This window comes from Oryctolagus cuniculus, chromosome 7 (genome assembly GCF_051225735.1).
Source record: "Oryctolagus cuniculus isolate XC-2025 breed Fujian yellow rabbit chromosome 7, ASM5122573v1, whole genome shotgun sequence".
NCBI classification, from domain to species: domain Eukaryota; kingdom Metazoa; phylum Chordata; class Mammalia; order Lagomorpha; family Leporidae; genus Oryctolagus; species Oryctolagus cuniculus.
The window spans coordinates 82286341-82303253 of NC_142873.1; the positions used below are offsets into that span (position 1 = coordinate 82286341).

The following is a 16913-nucleotide window of genomic DNA, read 5'->3' on the forward strand; positions in this document are numbered from 1 at the left end:
TCAGCCTGGCCTGACCCTGGACGTTGCAGCCACTTGGGGCGTGAACCAGCAGATACAAGACCTGTCTCTCCATCTCCTCACCTCAACCTTTCCTTCCCCTTCAGGTTAAGTCCATGGATATGAATTTATGTTACATTTCTCCAGGAATAGACAATAAAATATTCACATAAACATTATACTCTGAAATTCAGTCATACAAATATATCCACTTTTCCTATCATTTTTTCACTTAGACAATCTTAAAGAGTTCTTATTTAAGTCCAAATAGACTTAGCATATTCTTTTATTATTGCTTGCTTTTTAATTTTTTAAACCCTCTTCATTTATTGATTTGAAAGTGCAGAGAGAAAGACAGAGACAGACACAGACAGAGAGACAGACAAGAAGGGTGGTAACTCTCCCATCTTCTTGTCCACTCCCCACATTCCTACAGTAGCTGGGGCTCTGCTAGACCAAATGCAGGGCCTGGAACTCAGCCTAGCACTTCAAGGACCCCACTGCATAAGCCATCATCTGTTTCGTCTGGGGGTACACAGGAGCAAGAAGCTTGAATCAGGAGCAAATGTGGAATGAGTGTGTCAAGCAGCCGCTGAACTGCCACACCAAATGCACATTCTCTCTTTTTTATTGTTTTTATTTATTCCCCCTTTCATTTTAGTGACAGTAGAGTATCCCTTTGAAAGAATATACAGGATTTAACTTTTTATTATACAACAGAGACATTAAAGTCCTCTCAGAGTAGTCAGAAAGTGCTTTGGCATTACAATGACACTGCAACCAACAGACTATTACATATGCCACTTCAGCTTGGTATACAGATCTTTAAGAGAAATTCTCAAATGTGCAATTGGTAATTCAAGTACATACATTTTACTTTTTGATGTATAATTATGACTATTGACATTCACATTAAGAAATATGTGACTCTCATATTTCCCAAAACCCTTCCTTGTTAACTGCTGTCAGATATTTTTTTCTTGCCCTTCCTAGAGGTAAAAGGCACACCACACAATTTTACTTTGCACACCTTTTATTGTCATCTAGTTTCAAATTTTTCACAATTTCAGCTATTTAAACAAAAATGTGGTTGTAGCTCTACTCTCGCTGATGTACAAGGACTCATCACAACTTAAATAACCTCTCTAATGTGTAATACAAATTGCACATCTTTTCTTCATCTTGCCATGGCTTTTGGCTTCACTCAAATTATTTTTATGAATAATTTCAAATTTTGTTCCCATTTCTTCACAATAATTAATTCAATAAAAATTCAGTTTGGTCTTCTGTGGACTCCAATACCTGATATTCTTTAAAAACTGCATTTCATTTTTAAATTTCCTTGAAAGAAACTACTATGACAATTTTTAAATGAACAACATTATTAGGCTATTAAAACAAAAGAAGTCCAATTTTATATTTTCATTCCCAGAAAAATCAGTCTTTAGATTTTGAACCAAGAAATTTCAAAGGCAAACCAAATAACTTAGCAGGCCCAGGTAGTACCAGGGTGAATATGGTACCCAACGCATCAAGGAAACCTGTAAACCATGAGGATCCTCGGTTTTTAGTTGCTTCAATTTCTTTATTTAGCTCTCTTATCTGGTTATTTAACTCCTCAGCATTTTTTCTAAATCCTTCTGTAAGCATTTCTTCTTGGACCTATAAAATGGAAAGAATCCACACTTCAAAATCCCTGTTATTAGAAGTTAATATTTGTATTTCATGATGTCAGCAGTTAAGCATGTACATCTATTTTTCTACTATGTTAGAGTATTTTTAGAGGAATTTGTCCAATATACCCAGAAGTTTTGGCTTGAATAGTGGGAAAATCCATGGTTATATTTTGTGAAATTTTCTTACCACCATTTTCCCTAGGGTGGTGGGATTGTGTTACAGCCCATAGAAAGCCCATTGGGAAGGAATGTGGGTTAAATTCTAATTAACTCCCATTTCCACTGAGGTGGCACAGCTGAGCTCATCTGGCACATAGCAGGAGTTGCTGGTACTGACCGAGCACCACGCTGGGACAAAGAATGTATGACACTCTAATCGTGCAGGAGGAATCCGGCAGGTCCAAAACAAATGGAGCAGATTCACAGCTTTCAGTGTTCTCTTATCAGGTCAAGTCTGAGCCTTTCAGACCAGCTATATTTGTTTTAAGTCTCTTTGAGAGTTCTGCAGAAATCTTAACCACTAGTGGACTAAGATCCCCTAGAAATGGGGCTGAAGGAGAGCATCTCTTACCGGCCCCAAACCCAGGAGAATGTCATTTGTGCCTCCAAAGTACAACACTCCAGAAGTGGCTGGAGACTCCTAGATTTCCATGCTTCAGGGGGACCCAGGTGTATTTGAGGTTGCAGTGGGACAATTGTCTTTTAGGTTCCCTCTGGGATGACACCTGTGCTTGACATGGGGTCCCGCCCTTCCCAGGATCCAGAACACTGTCCCCCGGGCACCGCCCAGCCCCAAGACTCACCTTCAGCTTGTGCTCCAGCATCCTCTCCTGCTCTCTGAGGAGGTCCTCCCTTTCCTGCTCCATCTTCTCCTTCAGTTGAGCGATGTTCTCCTGGAAGCTTCTCTCTTGAGCCTCCATCTTTTGCTGCATCTCCTGCTCCCTCTGTCTTAGCACTTCCCGTTCCTTCTCAGCGGCCTCCCTCTTGGCCTCCTCAGCTGTTTCACAAACATTAACAAGGGAAGAAAAACCGTTGAGTTCAAGAGCAGGCGGCTTTGACAGCAATGCTATTTCCCCTGAAACAGCAAGAGCGTGTTTCAGAATGTGCCAGAAAGGCACTGACAGGCTTGGTGTGCAGCCCAACAGCCCTTGTTATGTTCAAGTCTAGCGGAGTACATGCTCCACAGTCAGAGGAAGCCTCTTGCTTCAGAAAAGCCACCCTGTCCAATCTATAAGAGGGCATCGTAGGAATCTCCCCGCCCCGCCCCACCGTCCTGTGAGCTGAGCCCGGCCCCGTACCTGCTAGGGCCTTCTCTCCATCAGAGAGAGCTTTGTCTGCCTGCAGGATGGAGTTCTCTGCTGCTGCCTGAGACTCCAGGAACCTCTGGAGCACCTCAGTTGCCTGGAGAAACAAGGAGTAAAAATACTTTAGACAGCAAGTATCTAAGTCTTCTGATGTGGAAATTATTGTTAATAAAAGTACAAATCTGACCCTGTGAATCCTGCATCTTCATTGGTCATAGCAGAAACTCCAAGCTCTTTGGTGAGGCAAGAACTTCCTCTAGGGCAACTTTCTTCCTGGCTCTGCAGTCTCCATTCCCAGCAATGCTGCCCACCACCCCCAACCCCACTCCGAGGTCAGAGCCAACGAGATTTACGTGCAGTTTACAGACACGTGTCCACTTGGTTTGCAAGATTTGCACATTGGTTTTCCTCTGCCTGGATGCTCTTCTACCCTTTCTTATCTAGGATAACATCCATGGATACTTCAATATATGATTCTTACCTCCTCCAACAGGAAGATTTTCTAAGCTGCCTTCTGAGGTTTTTCTCTGAGGTTGTATTGTGGTATAATGGACAAATAACAACTGTGTATGTTTAAGATATAAACAAAGGATGTTTTGATGTATGTGTGCATGCATCATGAGGTTCTTTATATTAGGCTAATTAATATCTATAACCTCATATACCTTTTGTTTTTATGAGGTGAGTATACTTGAGATCTCTCTTAGCAAATTGCAAGTGTATAATATGGCAGTTTAACTGCTATCACCCTCATGTACTGTAGATATACAGAACTTATTCATCTCATAGCTGAATGTTTGTAATTGTCGACCGAAATGATAACATTCCCTTTGCTCTCTGTTAATATGAGCCCAACCTCTCTTTTTTCTTGAGTATAAAAGAAAATCATGAGGTTAAAAAAAATCAGGGTTAAAGCCCTGGCCTGAAGCACCGGCATACCATATGGGTGCTGGCTCTAGTCCCTGCTGCTCCTCTTCTGATCCAGCTCTCTGCTATGGCCTGGGAAAGCAGCAGAAGATGGCCCAAGTCCTTGGCCCCTGCACCTGCATGGGAGACCTGGAAGAAGCTCCTGGCTCCTGGCTTTGGCTCAGCGCAGCTCCAGCCATTGAGACCAACTGGGGAGTGAACCATCAGATGTAAGACCTCTCTCTCTGCCTCTCCTCTCTGTGTAACTCTGACTCTCAAATAAATAAGTAAATCTTAAAAAAAAAAAAAAAAAAAAAAAAGCTGGCCGGCGCCCTGGCTCACTTGGCTAATCCTCCGCCTGTAGTGCCGGCACCCAGGGTTCTAGTCCCGGTTGGGGTGCTGGATTCTGTCCCGGTTGCTCCTCTTCCAGTCCAGCTCTCTGCTGTGGCCCGGGAGTGCAGCGGAGGATGTCCCAAGTGCTTGGGCCCTGCACCCGCATAGGAGACCAGGAAGAAGCACCTGGCTCCTGGCTTGGGCTCAGCGCAGCACGCCGGCCATGGCGGCCATTTGAGGGGTGAATCAACGGAAGGAAGACCTTTCTCTGTCTCACTGTCTCTCTGTCTAACTCTGCCAGTCAAAACAAACAAACAAAAAAAAAAAAAAAAACAAAAAAAAAAACAAAGTCATGTAGCATTTGTTTTTTTGTCTGCCTATTTCATTAGCATAATATTCCCCATGTTCATTCACATTGTCAGGATTTCTCTCTTTTTAAAACTGCATAGAACTCCTATAAAGGTATGTGTTAGCATGTGTGTAAACATACATAATAGTTCCTCCATCTCTTCATCCACTGCTGAGAGGTTAGGCTGTTTCCCTGTCTTGGTTGTTGTGAATGATGCTGTATTGGACATAAGAATATAAATAGCTTTTCAAGTTGCTGTTTTTATTACTTTTGGAAATATAAGACCACTAAACGCTATTAAAACTAATAAAAAATTTTTGATGAATATGTAGGATATAAAATCAACATAAAATAATCCACAGCACTAACTGCTAAGGATTTGAAAAAGAAATCAAGGAAACAATCCTACTTACAATAGCATCAAAAAATAAAATCCTTAAGAATAAATTTACCAAGGACGTGAAAATCTATGCTCTGTAAGATTAACTCAGTGATGAAAAGAAATTAGAGAGATGAAACAAATGGAGCTATTTCTAAAATTCATTGCTTAGAGGAATTAATGCTGCTAAAACGCTCGTGCCACTGAAAGTGCCACACAGCTTCAGTGCAATTTCTATCAAAGTGACAATGACAGCTTTTACGGAAATAAAAAAAAAAATGTATACAGAGCAGCTGAAACAGCCACGAACCACAAAAACAACGCTGCAGATACCGCACTTCCTGAATTGTGCCAGAGGCCTCTGTCTTTCCATTAGACGTGTTTCTAACTGACAAGATTCAAGCTGTGGTAGAAACCTTCCCAAGGGCAGAAATAGGAAAAGGGAGGCTTCTGTCCTGGGAGTGGAATGTGGCTGTTATCTGCTTGCCTGTGAAAGCTTCAGCTGCAGGCCCTGTCTGCTTCCATGTAACCAGTCAGGTTCTGCTTGTTCCTACAGAGCGATGATGTTAACTCTTGCCAGACAGCAGATGGCTCAGACTGTGTGTAAAAATATATATCTTCAGTTACTATGTTCCTATGTGCAGTACTGTATCAGTCCTGAGGCTAATACACTAGCATATCCAATCAAATGTGTACATGTAACCATATAAGGGAGAAAGAGAGGCTAAGACCAAATATTGGGAAAAACTCTTTGTTCTGGGCTCAGGATCTTGAATAAGAAATTCCACCTGTGCTTTATGCTGTCATAATAAAAGACTACTTCCAGTTAAGAGGCCTTCCTGTCTTGCCTCAGTACACAAATCCTGCTACAGAATCTCAGGTCTACAGCAAAGCTAGGGTGGTTTTTGTTTGTTTGTTTGTTTGTTTATTTTTTTTATTATTATTTATTTGACAGAGTTGGACAGAGAGAGAGAGAGGTCTTCCTTCCGTTGGTTCACCCCCCAAATGGCCGCCACGGCCAGCACTGTGCTGATCCAAAGCCAGGAGCCAGGTGCTTCTTCCTGGTCTCCCATGTGGGTGCAGGGGCCCGAGCACCTGGGCCATCCTCCTCTGCATTCCCAGGCTACAGCAGAGAGCTGGACTGGAATGGGAGCAACCAGGACTAGAACCCGGTGCCCATATGGGATGCCGGCACCGCAGGCGGAGGATTAACCAAGTGAGCCACAGCACTGGCCCCCAAGGGTAGTTTTGATATTGGTATTAAAACATATACATAGACTAGTGGAACAAATAGAGAGTCAAGAAAAAAAGCCCATGTTTTTATGATCAAATAGCTTGAATAATGTTCAGGAAGACACATCAAGGAAAAATATTCTCTTCAAGAAATGGTGCTGGGAAACCTGGATACACAAAAGAATGAGATTGACCCCTAATTCGACATCATGTGCAAAAATCAACTAAATATTAATGACCTGAAAGTGTATAATTCCTAGAAGAAAAAATAAGAATAGATCTATGACATTAGCCCTGACAATGATTTTTTGGCTTTGATACTAAAAGCACAAGCAGAAAAACAAAAGAAACAACCGGGCTATGTCAAACTAGAAAGTTTCTGCTCATCTAAAGAAGCAATCAGCAAAATTAAAAGGCCACATACAGAATGAGAGACCACATTGGCAAACCATATATTTCATAAGAGGTTAGTATTCAGCTTATATAATAAGTCACACAAAATAAATAAGGAAAAAATGATCTGAATTTAAAATGGACAAAGTAGTTTTTATAGACATTTCTTAAAAGGAGACATTCAAATGACTAACCAGTATATAAAAACATGTTAAATGTCACTAATCATCTGGGAAATAAAAATCAAACCATAATGAGATATCAGTTCACACCTGTAGGAATGGCTATTATTCGGGGCCAGCATTGTGCCACAGTTGAGCCGTTTGCAACCTTGGCATCTCCTATCAGGGCAAGTCCCAGCTGCTCTGCTTCCAATACAGCTACCTTAAAAAGTGCCTGGGAAAGCAGCAGAAGATGGCCCCAGCGCCTGGGCCCCTGCCACTCATATGGGAGACTGGGATGGAGGTTCCCAGTTTCAGCACGGACCTCCCTGGGTTTACAGCCACCTTGGGGGTGAAGCAGTGGACAGAAGATCTCTCCCCCCACCTCGCTCCATCACTCTGCAATTCAAACAAATACAAATAAATCTTGAAAACAATGGCTATAATCCATGATTCAATTTGTAAAACTGCTGGCAAGAATGTTGAGAGAAGTGAACCCTTGTACAACCGTTGGTGGGATCCATGTGAAGCTCCCACAAAAGGAAACAAATGAGATTCTAATGATCACATACATGGAGCATCCTGGTCAGCCCTGCTACCAGCCAAGGGTTTCTCTAAAGGTAACTCAGTAGCTTCTCTGTGCATCACATTCCCCAATTCTATAATGGGAAATACGTTAGTACTTAATTTAAAGTATTCTGAAAATTAAATTGGTATTCAATAAAATAATCTGAAACCATGCCCAGGATTAGGAGTGAATGTGCAGACTGTTAGCCATGAAGGTCACCATTATCAGCGTTATTATTACCAGTGCATACCAGTATGACAGCTGTATCTTTCACAATACCCAAATCACTAAGAATTTGTCCACCTCAGGTGAAATCACAGGCATACTGAGAAACATTTTATGTATCCAGAACAAAAACTATTCTTTTGTTTGATAAATAAAATAAATACTGTCGCACCTGGATGCATGATTCCAGATCCACTTCTGAGGAAAACTATTTACAATTTATCTAGGAATATCTAATTATATATGGAATAAAGAAACCTATAGCATCAAAATATTACTGCATTATTCTGTCATAAGTCTGTTTTCTATAATTCTAACAAAATCTTTGAGTTTGGGCTACTTTATAAGAGGTTTAAGTCGCACTCTGGAGGTTCAAGGGCACAACACCTGCTTGAACATGGCTCTGGCCAAGATGGCTCAGGTTCTCACAGAGAATGGCATCCCAATGGAACATGTAAAATGGAGAGATCATATTACCAGATAGGAAGCCAGAGAGTGATTCAGGGACCTTCCTGGCTTTTAAAACAACTTGATCACACAAGAACCAACTCAGTGTCCCGCAAGAACTACTACTTTAATTAACCTCCTCTGAAGGCAGCCCTCAAAGACCTAAGAACCTCGCGCTAGGCCCCACCTCCCAAAGGTCTCATCACCTCTCACATGGGCACACCGAAGATGAAGCCCCCAGCACATCAACCACTGGAGGACAAAGCACATCCAAACCACGGATACCGACAGTCCCTGCTCGCTGTCCTCAGATGAATCCGTGGTCCTCACTTTCAGAAGGAGCAACCAAGACCCCGCCTCCATTATGCTGACCCACCCTACCCACCACCCCATTCCTCACCTTCACTCCCTTCCTGGGCACCAGCTCATACTCCTCTTCAACCTTTTTCCTTGCTTCTAAGTAGAGACGGTGGCCTCCAGGCGCAGAGAAAACCCCTCTTGAAATACTTTCCATCAGGGACGCTGAGAGCCGTTTAAGCTCAGCCTGGCAGTATTTGACAGAGGCCTCTTCATTCTGCAGTAGGAACTCTTCCTTCATCTTCTCTATGGTTTCCTGCCAGGGAACCATAAGGACAAACATTAGAAAGAAACTGTTACTGGGAGAAGCACGAGGATGGCCACAGAGTGGACAAGGACATGGAGTGGACCAGTAGTCCGGAGCCTTGTTTCAGTGCCACTTCTGATCATTGTCTGTTTAACCTTTGCAAAGTCTTAATTCTCTAGGGGACAGTCTCCATACCGTAAAACACAGGTCAGAAGACCTGAGCTCTGGGGTTCTTTACTATACAATATGATTCACAGGGACTTAGTCACCAAGACTGAACAAAAGAAAGTTGTTACTTGGCGCAAATTAAAATGTCCTCAGAGCACATGGATTGTTACAGACAGAAATATGAATATATAGGAATACATGGAAATGGAATCTAATTGGTTAAATATATTTTGAACCAATTTATGAAAATTTTATGAATTCCTTTGATGATGGCTCAAACTATGAATACATAAGAACCAAGTTTTTTGTTTGACCTTGAAAGTTGCAATCCATCTGGGTTTCCTTAATACAAACTGAGAGATATTTGTTGCTTATAGAGTTCAGGCCTAGACAGATGAATAGATACATTTTCTATGAAGGTGCCTATGCTCAGCAGAATTATGATTTCCTATAAGACTTTTCTCCTCTTGGTGTGCATCCTGTGCATAGTCCCTAAGCCTGAGAACATGATGGGTATTTTCCTTGATTAGATCACATAATACAGCACAAGTTGCCTTTACAATGGAAAATACTCTATCTCCTACTATCCAGTCACATGAGCCCTTGAAAAGCCCTTTTCTGACATCAGCCTCTTTAGCTGATGTCAGAAAAGGAAACCAGAGAAATTAGGAACAGGAGAAGGATTTGATGCAACATTCCTAGCTTAAAGATAGAGGGGTCCCCTGCCCCAAGCCTTCATTTGCAGACCAAGCTCATTGGACACCTCCTTCCAGTCTGTCTACAATGAGCAGAGGACACAGACACCCTGATATGGAAGACTCACCTACAGACTGTGTGACAGTAATGCATGCTGTTTTTAGCTACTAAACTCATGAGAACTCATTTTGTAGTACCAAAAGATAAAGTGTCCTTTCTTTAGAAAATGGGTAAAGGAGGCCCACAGAGTTCCTTTAGTCTCAAGAATCCAGATAACTTCTACTACGGTTGGGAGATGATCATGAGGTCATAAGATATCTTTCTAGAAAAGACAGATGAGGAAGGATAAACGCTAAGATAGGTACCGCAAGTTTCTTCTGGAATTTCTGGTTATCATCCTTGAAGGAGTGCTCCATGAAAATTTCAATGGCTTCCCTCTCACAGGCTGCGTGCAAGTCCAGCAGCTCCTGGAGCGTGTCTGTGGGGAACCTCACTCGCTGGGCCACTAGTGCCAGGTAGTGCTCGGCTGCCTTCTGCATGGCTGCAGCATTCTCACGCTCAGCCAGAGTCGTCACTGCGTTCTCCAAGCAAGGGACGGCTCCGCTGTTGATGGCATCTACGTACATCTCCACCAGACGGCCCAGCCCTGATTAACGCATAATGTTTAGAAAGTAAGTAGATAGTTCTCTTTCATTGCTTTCACAGGAATTAAGAATCAGCATTCTAAAAAAATCACAAAAATTCTATTTATCTTGAAGTTTTATTTCTTCCTGCTGCTCCTACTCCTTCTCCCTTTTCTTCTAATTCTCCCACTCCTTCTTTTCCTTGCACTCTTCCTTTCTAATCTTGTTCTGTGAATCCTTCTTGTACAATAACATGTGTGTTATTGCTATTCACCCTTTCTATTATGGTTCTCAAATTCACCAAAATTCAAAATTAAATACTTGATTATAAGGAATATCATTTAGAGTTTCCTAGAAAAGTACTTTTGCATTTTAATAAAATAAAAATTTATTAAACTAGGAAAGGAAATTACATAATTTGCAAGACTTCCTTCCAAATAAAATGCTAATTCTTTGATAAAAAAATTCTCGGAAGTTAGCATCCTACCTTGTAGCATATTGAACCAAACATGACCTGATAATCATAGCATGAGGACTGTGTGACTGACTTGGTCACATGTCGATGAAGCCAGCCTGGTATGTAAGATTAGTTTTAATTTTTGTTTTTCAAACTCTTGATGAGTTTGCATTGGACTCATGGATTATTGTTTATGTTCTGATTGGTATTAATTTCTGGTATTAATTTTTTGCTTCTTCACCAAGGAATTCTTATCCTATAGGACTTCTCACGTGCAGATTTGCTTCTGTAATAGATTTTTATGCTTCCATCGATCTTGGGTTCGTTTCATGAGATAATTGAAGCCTCGGTAATCCACCATTTGGGGAAAATTTAACTAAACAACATCATTTGTAGGTGTGGTAGGAGCATCTCCTTCTCTATATTCTTATACAGAAGCAAACGAAATGATTGACAAGCCCACAGAAGAATCACAGCTTCATCACACACACTGAACCACAGGGAGACATGTTTTGAGACAAAAGAAACTCACGATTTCCAGTGACAATGATTCCCTGTCTCAGGGTCTTGGTCTTCCCATGTGTGAAGATGTAAGAGCAGAATTTTTTTGACTGCACCTTGAAATTTAATTCCAGTTGGTCTTCTGGCACTTCTTCTATACAGATTAATAAATTTTTATCACTTGTGGGCCGGTCAAAGACAAAGCACTTCCGTTTTGGAAAGAAATACCTGATACATGTTCTAGGCTTGTTGGAATTCTCGATTCTGGGGTTCTTTCCTGTAGAATTATAAAAAGAGCACTCATTGAAGAGACAGCTTACAGACAAAGGGGCTGAGGACCTCTAAAGGAATTTTTGCATTACTGCAGCCCCTGTGCCTGGAAATTTTCCTTTATCCCATCCTGAAAAGCAGCCTTAGGCTAACTGACCCAAAGCATTGGGAATCCGTTATTGTACAGAACTGGTGGTGAAGGAAATACTCTGGAGAGGAATGGGAGGCATTCACTGTGAGTAAAGAAACCTATCATGGATCCTTGGCCCTTGTATTGTGGTAGGTAGAGTGACTACATTTTAAAATTATTTATTTATTTATTTATTTGTTTATTTATTTTAAAAGTCTGAGTTACCAAGAGAGAGGGAGAGACACAGAGAGAGAAATCTTCCATCCACTGGTTCATTCCCCAGATGGCCACAATGGCCAGTGCTGAGCCAGGCCAAAGCTAGGAGCCAAGAGTTTCATTTGGGTCTCCCATGTGGATGGCAGGGGCCAAACACTTGGACCATCTTTGTCTGCTGTTCTCAGGCCATTAGCAGGAGCTGCACTGGAAGTGGAGCAGCCAGGACATGAACAGGTGCCCATATGGGATGCCAGCATGGAAGGTGATGACTTTATCCACTACACCAAAAAGCTGGCCCCATAGTGACTATTTTAAAATGTTTTCAAATAATTGATTATAAAAATTCTCAGAAATACATTCCTGGTATTGCAGTCTTATGTTAGAATTGAAACATAGACTTTAAAAACTTGTTAGAAATAAAGATGAGATGTTTCTGAAAAAATAGCATGAGAACAGATAAAATTCAAGTCACTATTATGTTTATAGACTACTTCAGCAGTAAACTTCAAAGTAAAGTTAGTCTAAATATAATTGGGGGATCTCATTACTTTTCAAAGGCAGTTTATATTGGACTGGGTAGTATCTTGATGAGGGATTCCAAGGCATATACTTTGTTCAAAATAACTGCCAGAGCCGGCGCTATGGCACAGTGGGTTAAAGCCCCTGCTTGAAGCACCAGAATCCCATATGGGCACCAGCTGGAGTCCCAGCTGCTCCACTTTCAATCAAGCCCCCTGCTAATGCACCTGGGAAAACAACAGAGGATGGCACAAGTCCTTGGGCCCCTGCATTCATGTGGGAGACCCAGAAGAAGCTCCTGGCTCCTGACTTCGGATCAGCTCAGCTCCAGCCCTTGCAGCCATTTGGGGAGTGAACCAGCGGGTGGACAATATTTCTCTCTCTCTCTCTCGCTCTCGCTCTGTCTCTCTCTCTCTCCGTATTTCTGTAACTCTTTCAAATAAATAAAATAAACCTTTAAAAAAGTAACTGCCTATTGAAAGAATGAATAAAATAATTAACTAAATGTATGGCCCCTCTAACTGCCACTTCTCTACTCTTCTAAATGGAATGTAATAAAATTGCAATACTAAAATAATAAGACATTGCCTAAGGCTGGAGGGTGAACATAGTGTTATGAAAAAGACCAGTTGAAGGATTCAACCATAGTGCTGGAGGCACACAGCAGCAATTTCCCCCTTTACTACTGAGATATAAAAATGCTCCTATGAAGAATGGAACAGTCAGGATAATAAAGCAAATCAAGTGAAATTTATTTTAAGAATTAGGTCATTTTTTTCAAGTGATTCTGCATTTACTAATTGAGTTGTTTTTCTCAAAATAGAGTAAGAGAAATGCTTAAATTTATTAAGTAACACAAATAGTTGAGTCTCAGGAGTGATAGCATTGATGGTAATGTTAGGGTCTGAAAATGCCCACTGCCCGAGGAACGACTCCAAGAGACTTTCTCTCATGCAACCAGAAAAGGGTTAAAGATTTATTGATCCAACATGTTGGGGCTCTCTGAACATACAAGAACAGAGGAGCCTCGAGGAACTAAAGTATAGGGTTTATAAAGGCAAAAACCGCAAAATCGGGAGAGGGGAGAGAATACACGGTTGCTAAACGGTTTCTAAAATCTTACAATCAGCAATTATGATCTTAAGACATAGACAAATCACATCTTCATTATTAGCCCAGGTAACCCAGGTACAACCTTTCTACTTTTAAGCTTGAGCAATCATGCTAGGGGGTTTTTGTGCTCTGCCAAGGGTGATGTAGTGCACTGCTATTGTCTGACTATTTGAGATCATAGTTTCAGACCAGAGTCTCACGGTTGGGGGGGGGGGGTGCTTTCCCAGAATGGAGTCTCAAGTGCTCCAAAATGGAGTCCCTACTGTCAAGGTGCTACTTCACTCTGTCTTATTTTCACAGCTGCACCAGGAAGGTTTAAACCTGTAAGCTTAAGCTTAACTTTTTACACCTACACATATACAATTTTAACTCTTCAGTAATCCTCACTTTTTTTCATTGTATTGATTGGCCTAAAATTGTTTGATACAACATTTAGCTCTGAATTTCCTCACCAACAAATTCATGAAATCTGTTCTCTTTTATTAATAAATTTATAAATTAAAAAACTCCTCACCAAGTGTAAATCTCAAATTCTGAAAATTTTCAGTAATAATTGCTAAAATCATGACCACCAATCACCAGTCACCATGAGCATGGGCCTTAATCCAGGCCCAAATAAATATTCATTTCAAATGCTATAGGACAGTGCTCTGTTGATCTCCCCCTTGCTACTGAACTCGTCATCCCCAGAGTACATTCTGATACCTGGAATCAGCTTCAAGGCATTCTCAAGGTACTCATCTTCCGTGATGGGCTGTCCATTTAACTTCAGCTCCAGGGTGAAATCCCGTACAGCCCAAATGAAGTCTGGAAAGAAGCTCACAAACTCTGTGGAGTCCTCTACTTCATGAGACGTTGGGGAAGATTTTGCCCTGATTAACTCTGTTAGTTCAGTTACGTAGCTGGGATCTTAGTTAAGGGAAAAGATCCTGCTATAAATTCCAGATCTCATTGGAAAGCAAGTTGGGGGGCTGGCACTGTGGTGCAGCAGGTTAAAGCCCCGCCCTGCAGCATCCCATATAGGCAACAGTTCAAGTCCCAGCTGTGGGGAGCAATTCGGACTATACTGTTACTGGAATTAAGATTTATTCTATGCATCTGCTCTCCCACAATATGGCGCTGGGAGAGAAGTAAACAGCTTCTACCCAGCTGCCTCTCACCAACTTGACAAGCTGCAGGAGCTGCTCCTGATTGGAGGAGAGCGGCGTGCTCGGCGTGTGGGCAGCCGAGTTGGGATTGGTGGAGAGGACTATATAGGAGGAGAGAGACGGCATAGTGGTGTGGGTTGGTTGGAGAGTGCGTTGGAGAGTTCGCGGGGAAGTTCGTTACTTCGTTCTTTCTCATTTCTCTCTACTCATTCTTGCTTTGGGAGTTTGCTGTTTACTTATTCTTACTTTACTATAGAAAGGACTTGTAAAAAAAAAAAAAAAAAAAAAAAAAGGGAAACAACAAGCGCCCGGTCCGGTGCGGCTCCTCCGCGTGCGGAGGAGCAGCAAGTGGTGCCGTGACTCGGATAGGAAACCTAGGAGGGAAAGACCGGGAAGAAGTGGGAAATTACTGGAGAGAGAGACTAGCAAAGAGCCTAGGGGAAGGCCGGACGGAAAGAGTGCCAGTGAAAAGCTAGTTAAAACCTAGGAAAAAAGCCGCGGGGGAAGAAAATTAGAAGCTAGGAAGGAGGTATTAACTGGGAACGTCTGGGAGACTCAGTCTTCCATTGTGCCCACTGCTCCAACATGTCACAGACGGTACAGACAATGGAGTTCTTTGGCTACTCTTTGCCCACTGGCTACCTCTTCCTCCTGCTGGGCACCATCCTCTGTTTCTCCCTAAAGATCATCTATGGGCTAAATATGGTTTCTCTCTCTCTCTCTTCCTACTCCCCACCTCCTCGCAGCTTTTCCTCTAAGCAAGGGAAACGAGGGGGGAGGAAAATTCATGCATTCGTAAGAGCAATCGTAGAGACGTCCCCCTGGTTTCCACAGCAGTGGAGGCAGGTGGGACGGAAAATGCGCGAGGCTGGGGAACCGATAGAAATGCTGAAGCTGTGGCAACTCGTTGATCAGGTGCTTCAGAACCCCACGGAAGGGATCGAGTTGTTGCTTAATGAGGGGAGTGAAATGCAGGAAGAATTATGGCAGGGCAGCCAGGCGAGCAACTATTGTAACGAACAAGTGAGAAGAAAATCAAAGAAGGATTTAGAGAGCCAGGAAGCTTATGGGGGGGAGAAGGAAGCTGAGGAGGGAACCTCGCCCCCGAGAGAGATGCCTGGCCATACAAGACTGGCAAATTCAACCATAAAGGATGAATCACCACCCCGGTATCGCCCATTGGTACTACCAAAGTTTCCTCCTGTAAAGAAAAGCCCCTTTTTTCCCCATGAGATTGAAGAAGAGTGGGAGGAAGAAGGAGTGATGGAGGGAGTAGGTATGCAGGAGGAGCTAGAAAGGCCAAGAACCGAAAACAAGCAAAGGGGAGCTGTTTATAGAAAACCTGCTTGGGAGCAGTACCAGGAACCAGGCCAGGTGTTTCCTGTAATTCAGGATCCACAGGGAAACAGGGGATGGACGCCTCTTGACCATAAATTACTTAAAGAGTTGCAGCAATCAGTACAATTGTATGGGCCCCATGCAAGTTACACTCAGGCAATCCTTGATAACATCGGGCAGCAAGGCCTAATACCTGAGGATTGGAGAAACTTAGTAAAGGCGGTGTTAGGCGGGGGTGACTTCCTCTTGTGGTTAGCTGCCTATAAAGAATTTGCGCGAGAATATTCAAAGCAGAACTATCAAACAGGGAATCAAGCATGGGATGAGGAAATGTTAAATGGAGAAGGGCGATTTGCCTGTCCCGATGAGCAGGCCCGATTACCAACAGCTGTCCTCTTACAGGTGAGAGAGATAGCAAGAAGAGCCTGGAAGGTGATACCCAGAAAAGGAGAAGTAAGACACAGCCTAACTAAGATAGTACAGGGCCCTACCGAACCTTACGCTGATTTCGTGAACCGATTAATGGAAGCAGCAGGAAACATTTTCGAAACCGTGGAAGAAGCAATGCCCTTAGTCAAAAGATTGGCGTATGAACAGGCCAATAAAACATGTCGGGAAGCTCTTAGACCATGGCAGCATAAGGACATCCCTACCTTTTTGAAAATCTGTAGGGATGTCATGGATGATGTAGTTTCTGGATCACATGCTGCAGTAGCAGTAACCCGACAATTTAGACAGAACATGAGGGGACGTATATGCTTTAGATGTGGTCGAGAAGGGCATCTAATGAGGGAATGTAGGGCCAGATTTCCAGCCCGAGATCGGCAGGGCATAGAGAACTCGAGAAGACCAGGCCTTTGCCCACGCTGTAGAAGAGGAAATCATTGGGTCAGTGAATGTTACTTTAAAATAAACAGCGCAGGCAATCCCCAGAGGATGCCAAACGAGCCGGGCCCCATAAGAAGATCAGGTGTATATGGTCAACAGCAAAAAAACGGAATGTGGGCCCCTGCACCCCGGGGCCAAAACAATCGGTGGGTGCCACGGTCCCAAAACCAAATATTTACCGCGCAGAGTTACGAGCCACCGAATATTCGGTACTGACACCTCAAATGGGGCCACAAGCCATAGAGGTGAGGGCAGAAGCAATTTCAGCGGA

General features: G+C 42.7%; 1 protein-coding gene across 4 annotated transcripts in view; it reads right to left on the minus strand.

Annotated features, from left to right (window-relative positions):
- Positions 1 to 618: 618 nt before the first annotated feature.
- LOC100349005 (guanylate-binding protein 3) overlaps positions 619 to 16913 on the minus strand; it is a 52127-nt gene continuing 35832 nt past the window's right edge. For 3 of the 4 annotated variants that reach the window (XM_002715512.6, XM_089300411.1, XM_089300412.1), the window contains 7 exons: positions 13974 to 14170; positions 11052 to 11297; positions 9805 to 10085; positions 8372 to 8584; positions 2972 to 3074; positions 2477 to 2670; positions 619 to 1659 (listed from right to left, as the gene is read on the minus strand). In XM_002715512.6, the coding sequence (XP_002715558.2) occupies positions 1435 to 1659; positions 2477 to 2670; positions 2972 to 3074; positions 8372 to 8584; positions 9805 to 10085; positions 11052 to 11297; positions 13974 to 14170 (1459 nt within the window). In that variant the 3' untranslated portion in view covers positions 619 to 1434. The remainder of the gene's footprint in view (positions 1660 to 2476; positions 2671 to 2971; positions 3075 to 8371; positions 8585 to 9804; positions 10086 to 11051; positions 11298 to 13973; positions 14171 to 16913) is intronic. The other variant, XM_089300413.1, reaches the window with a different exon arrangement.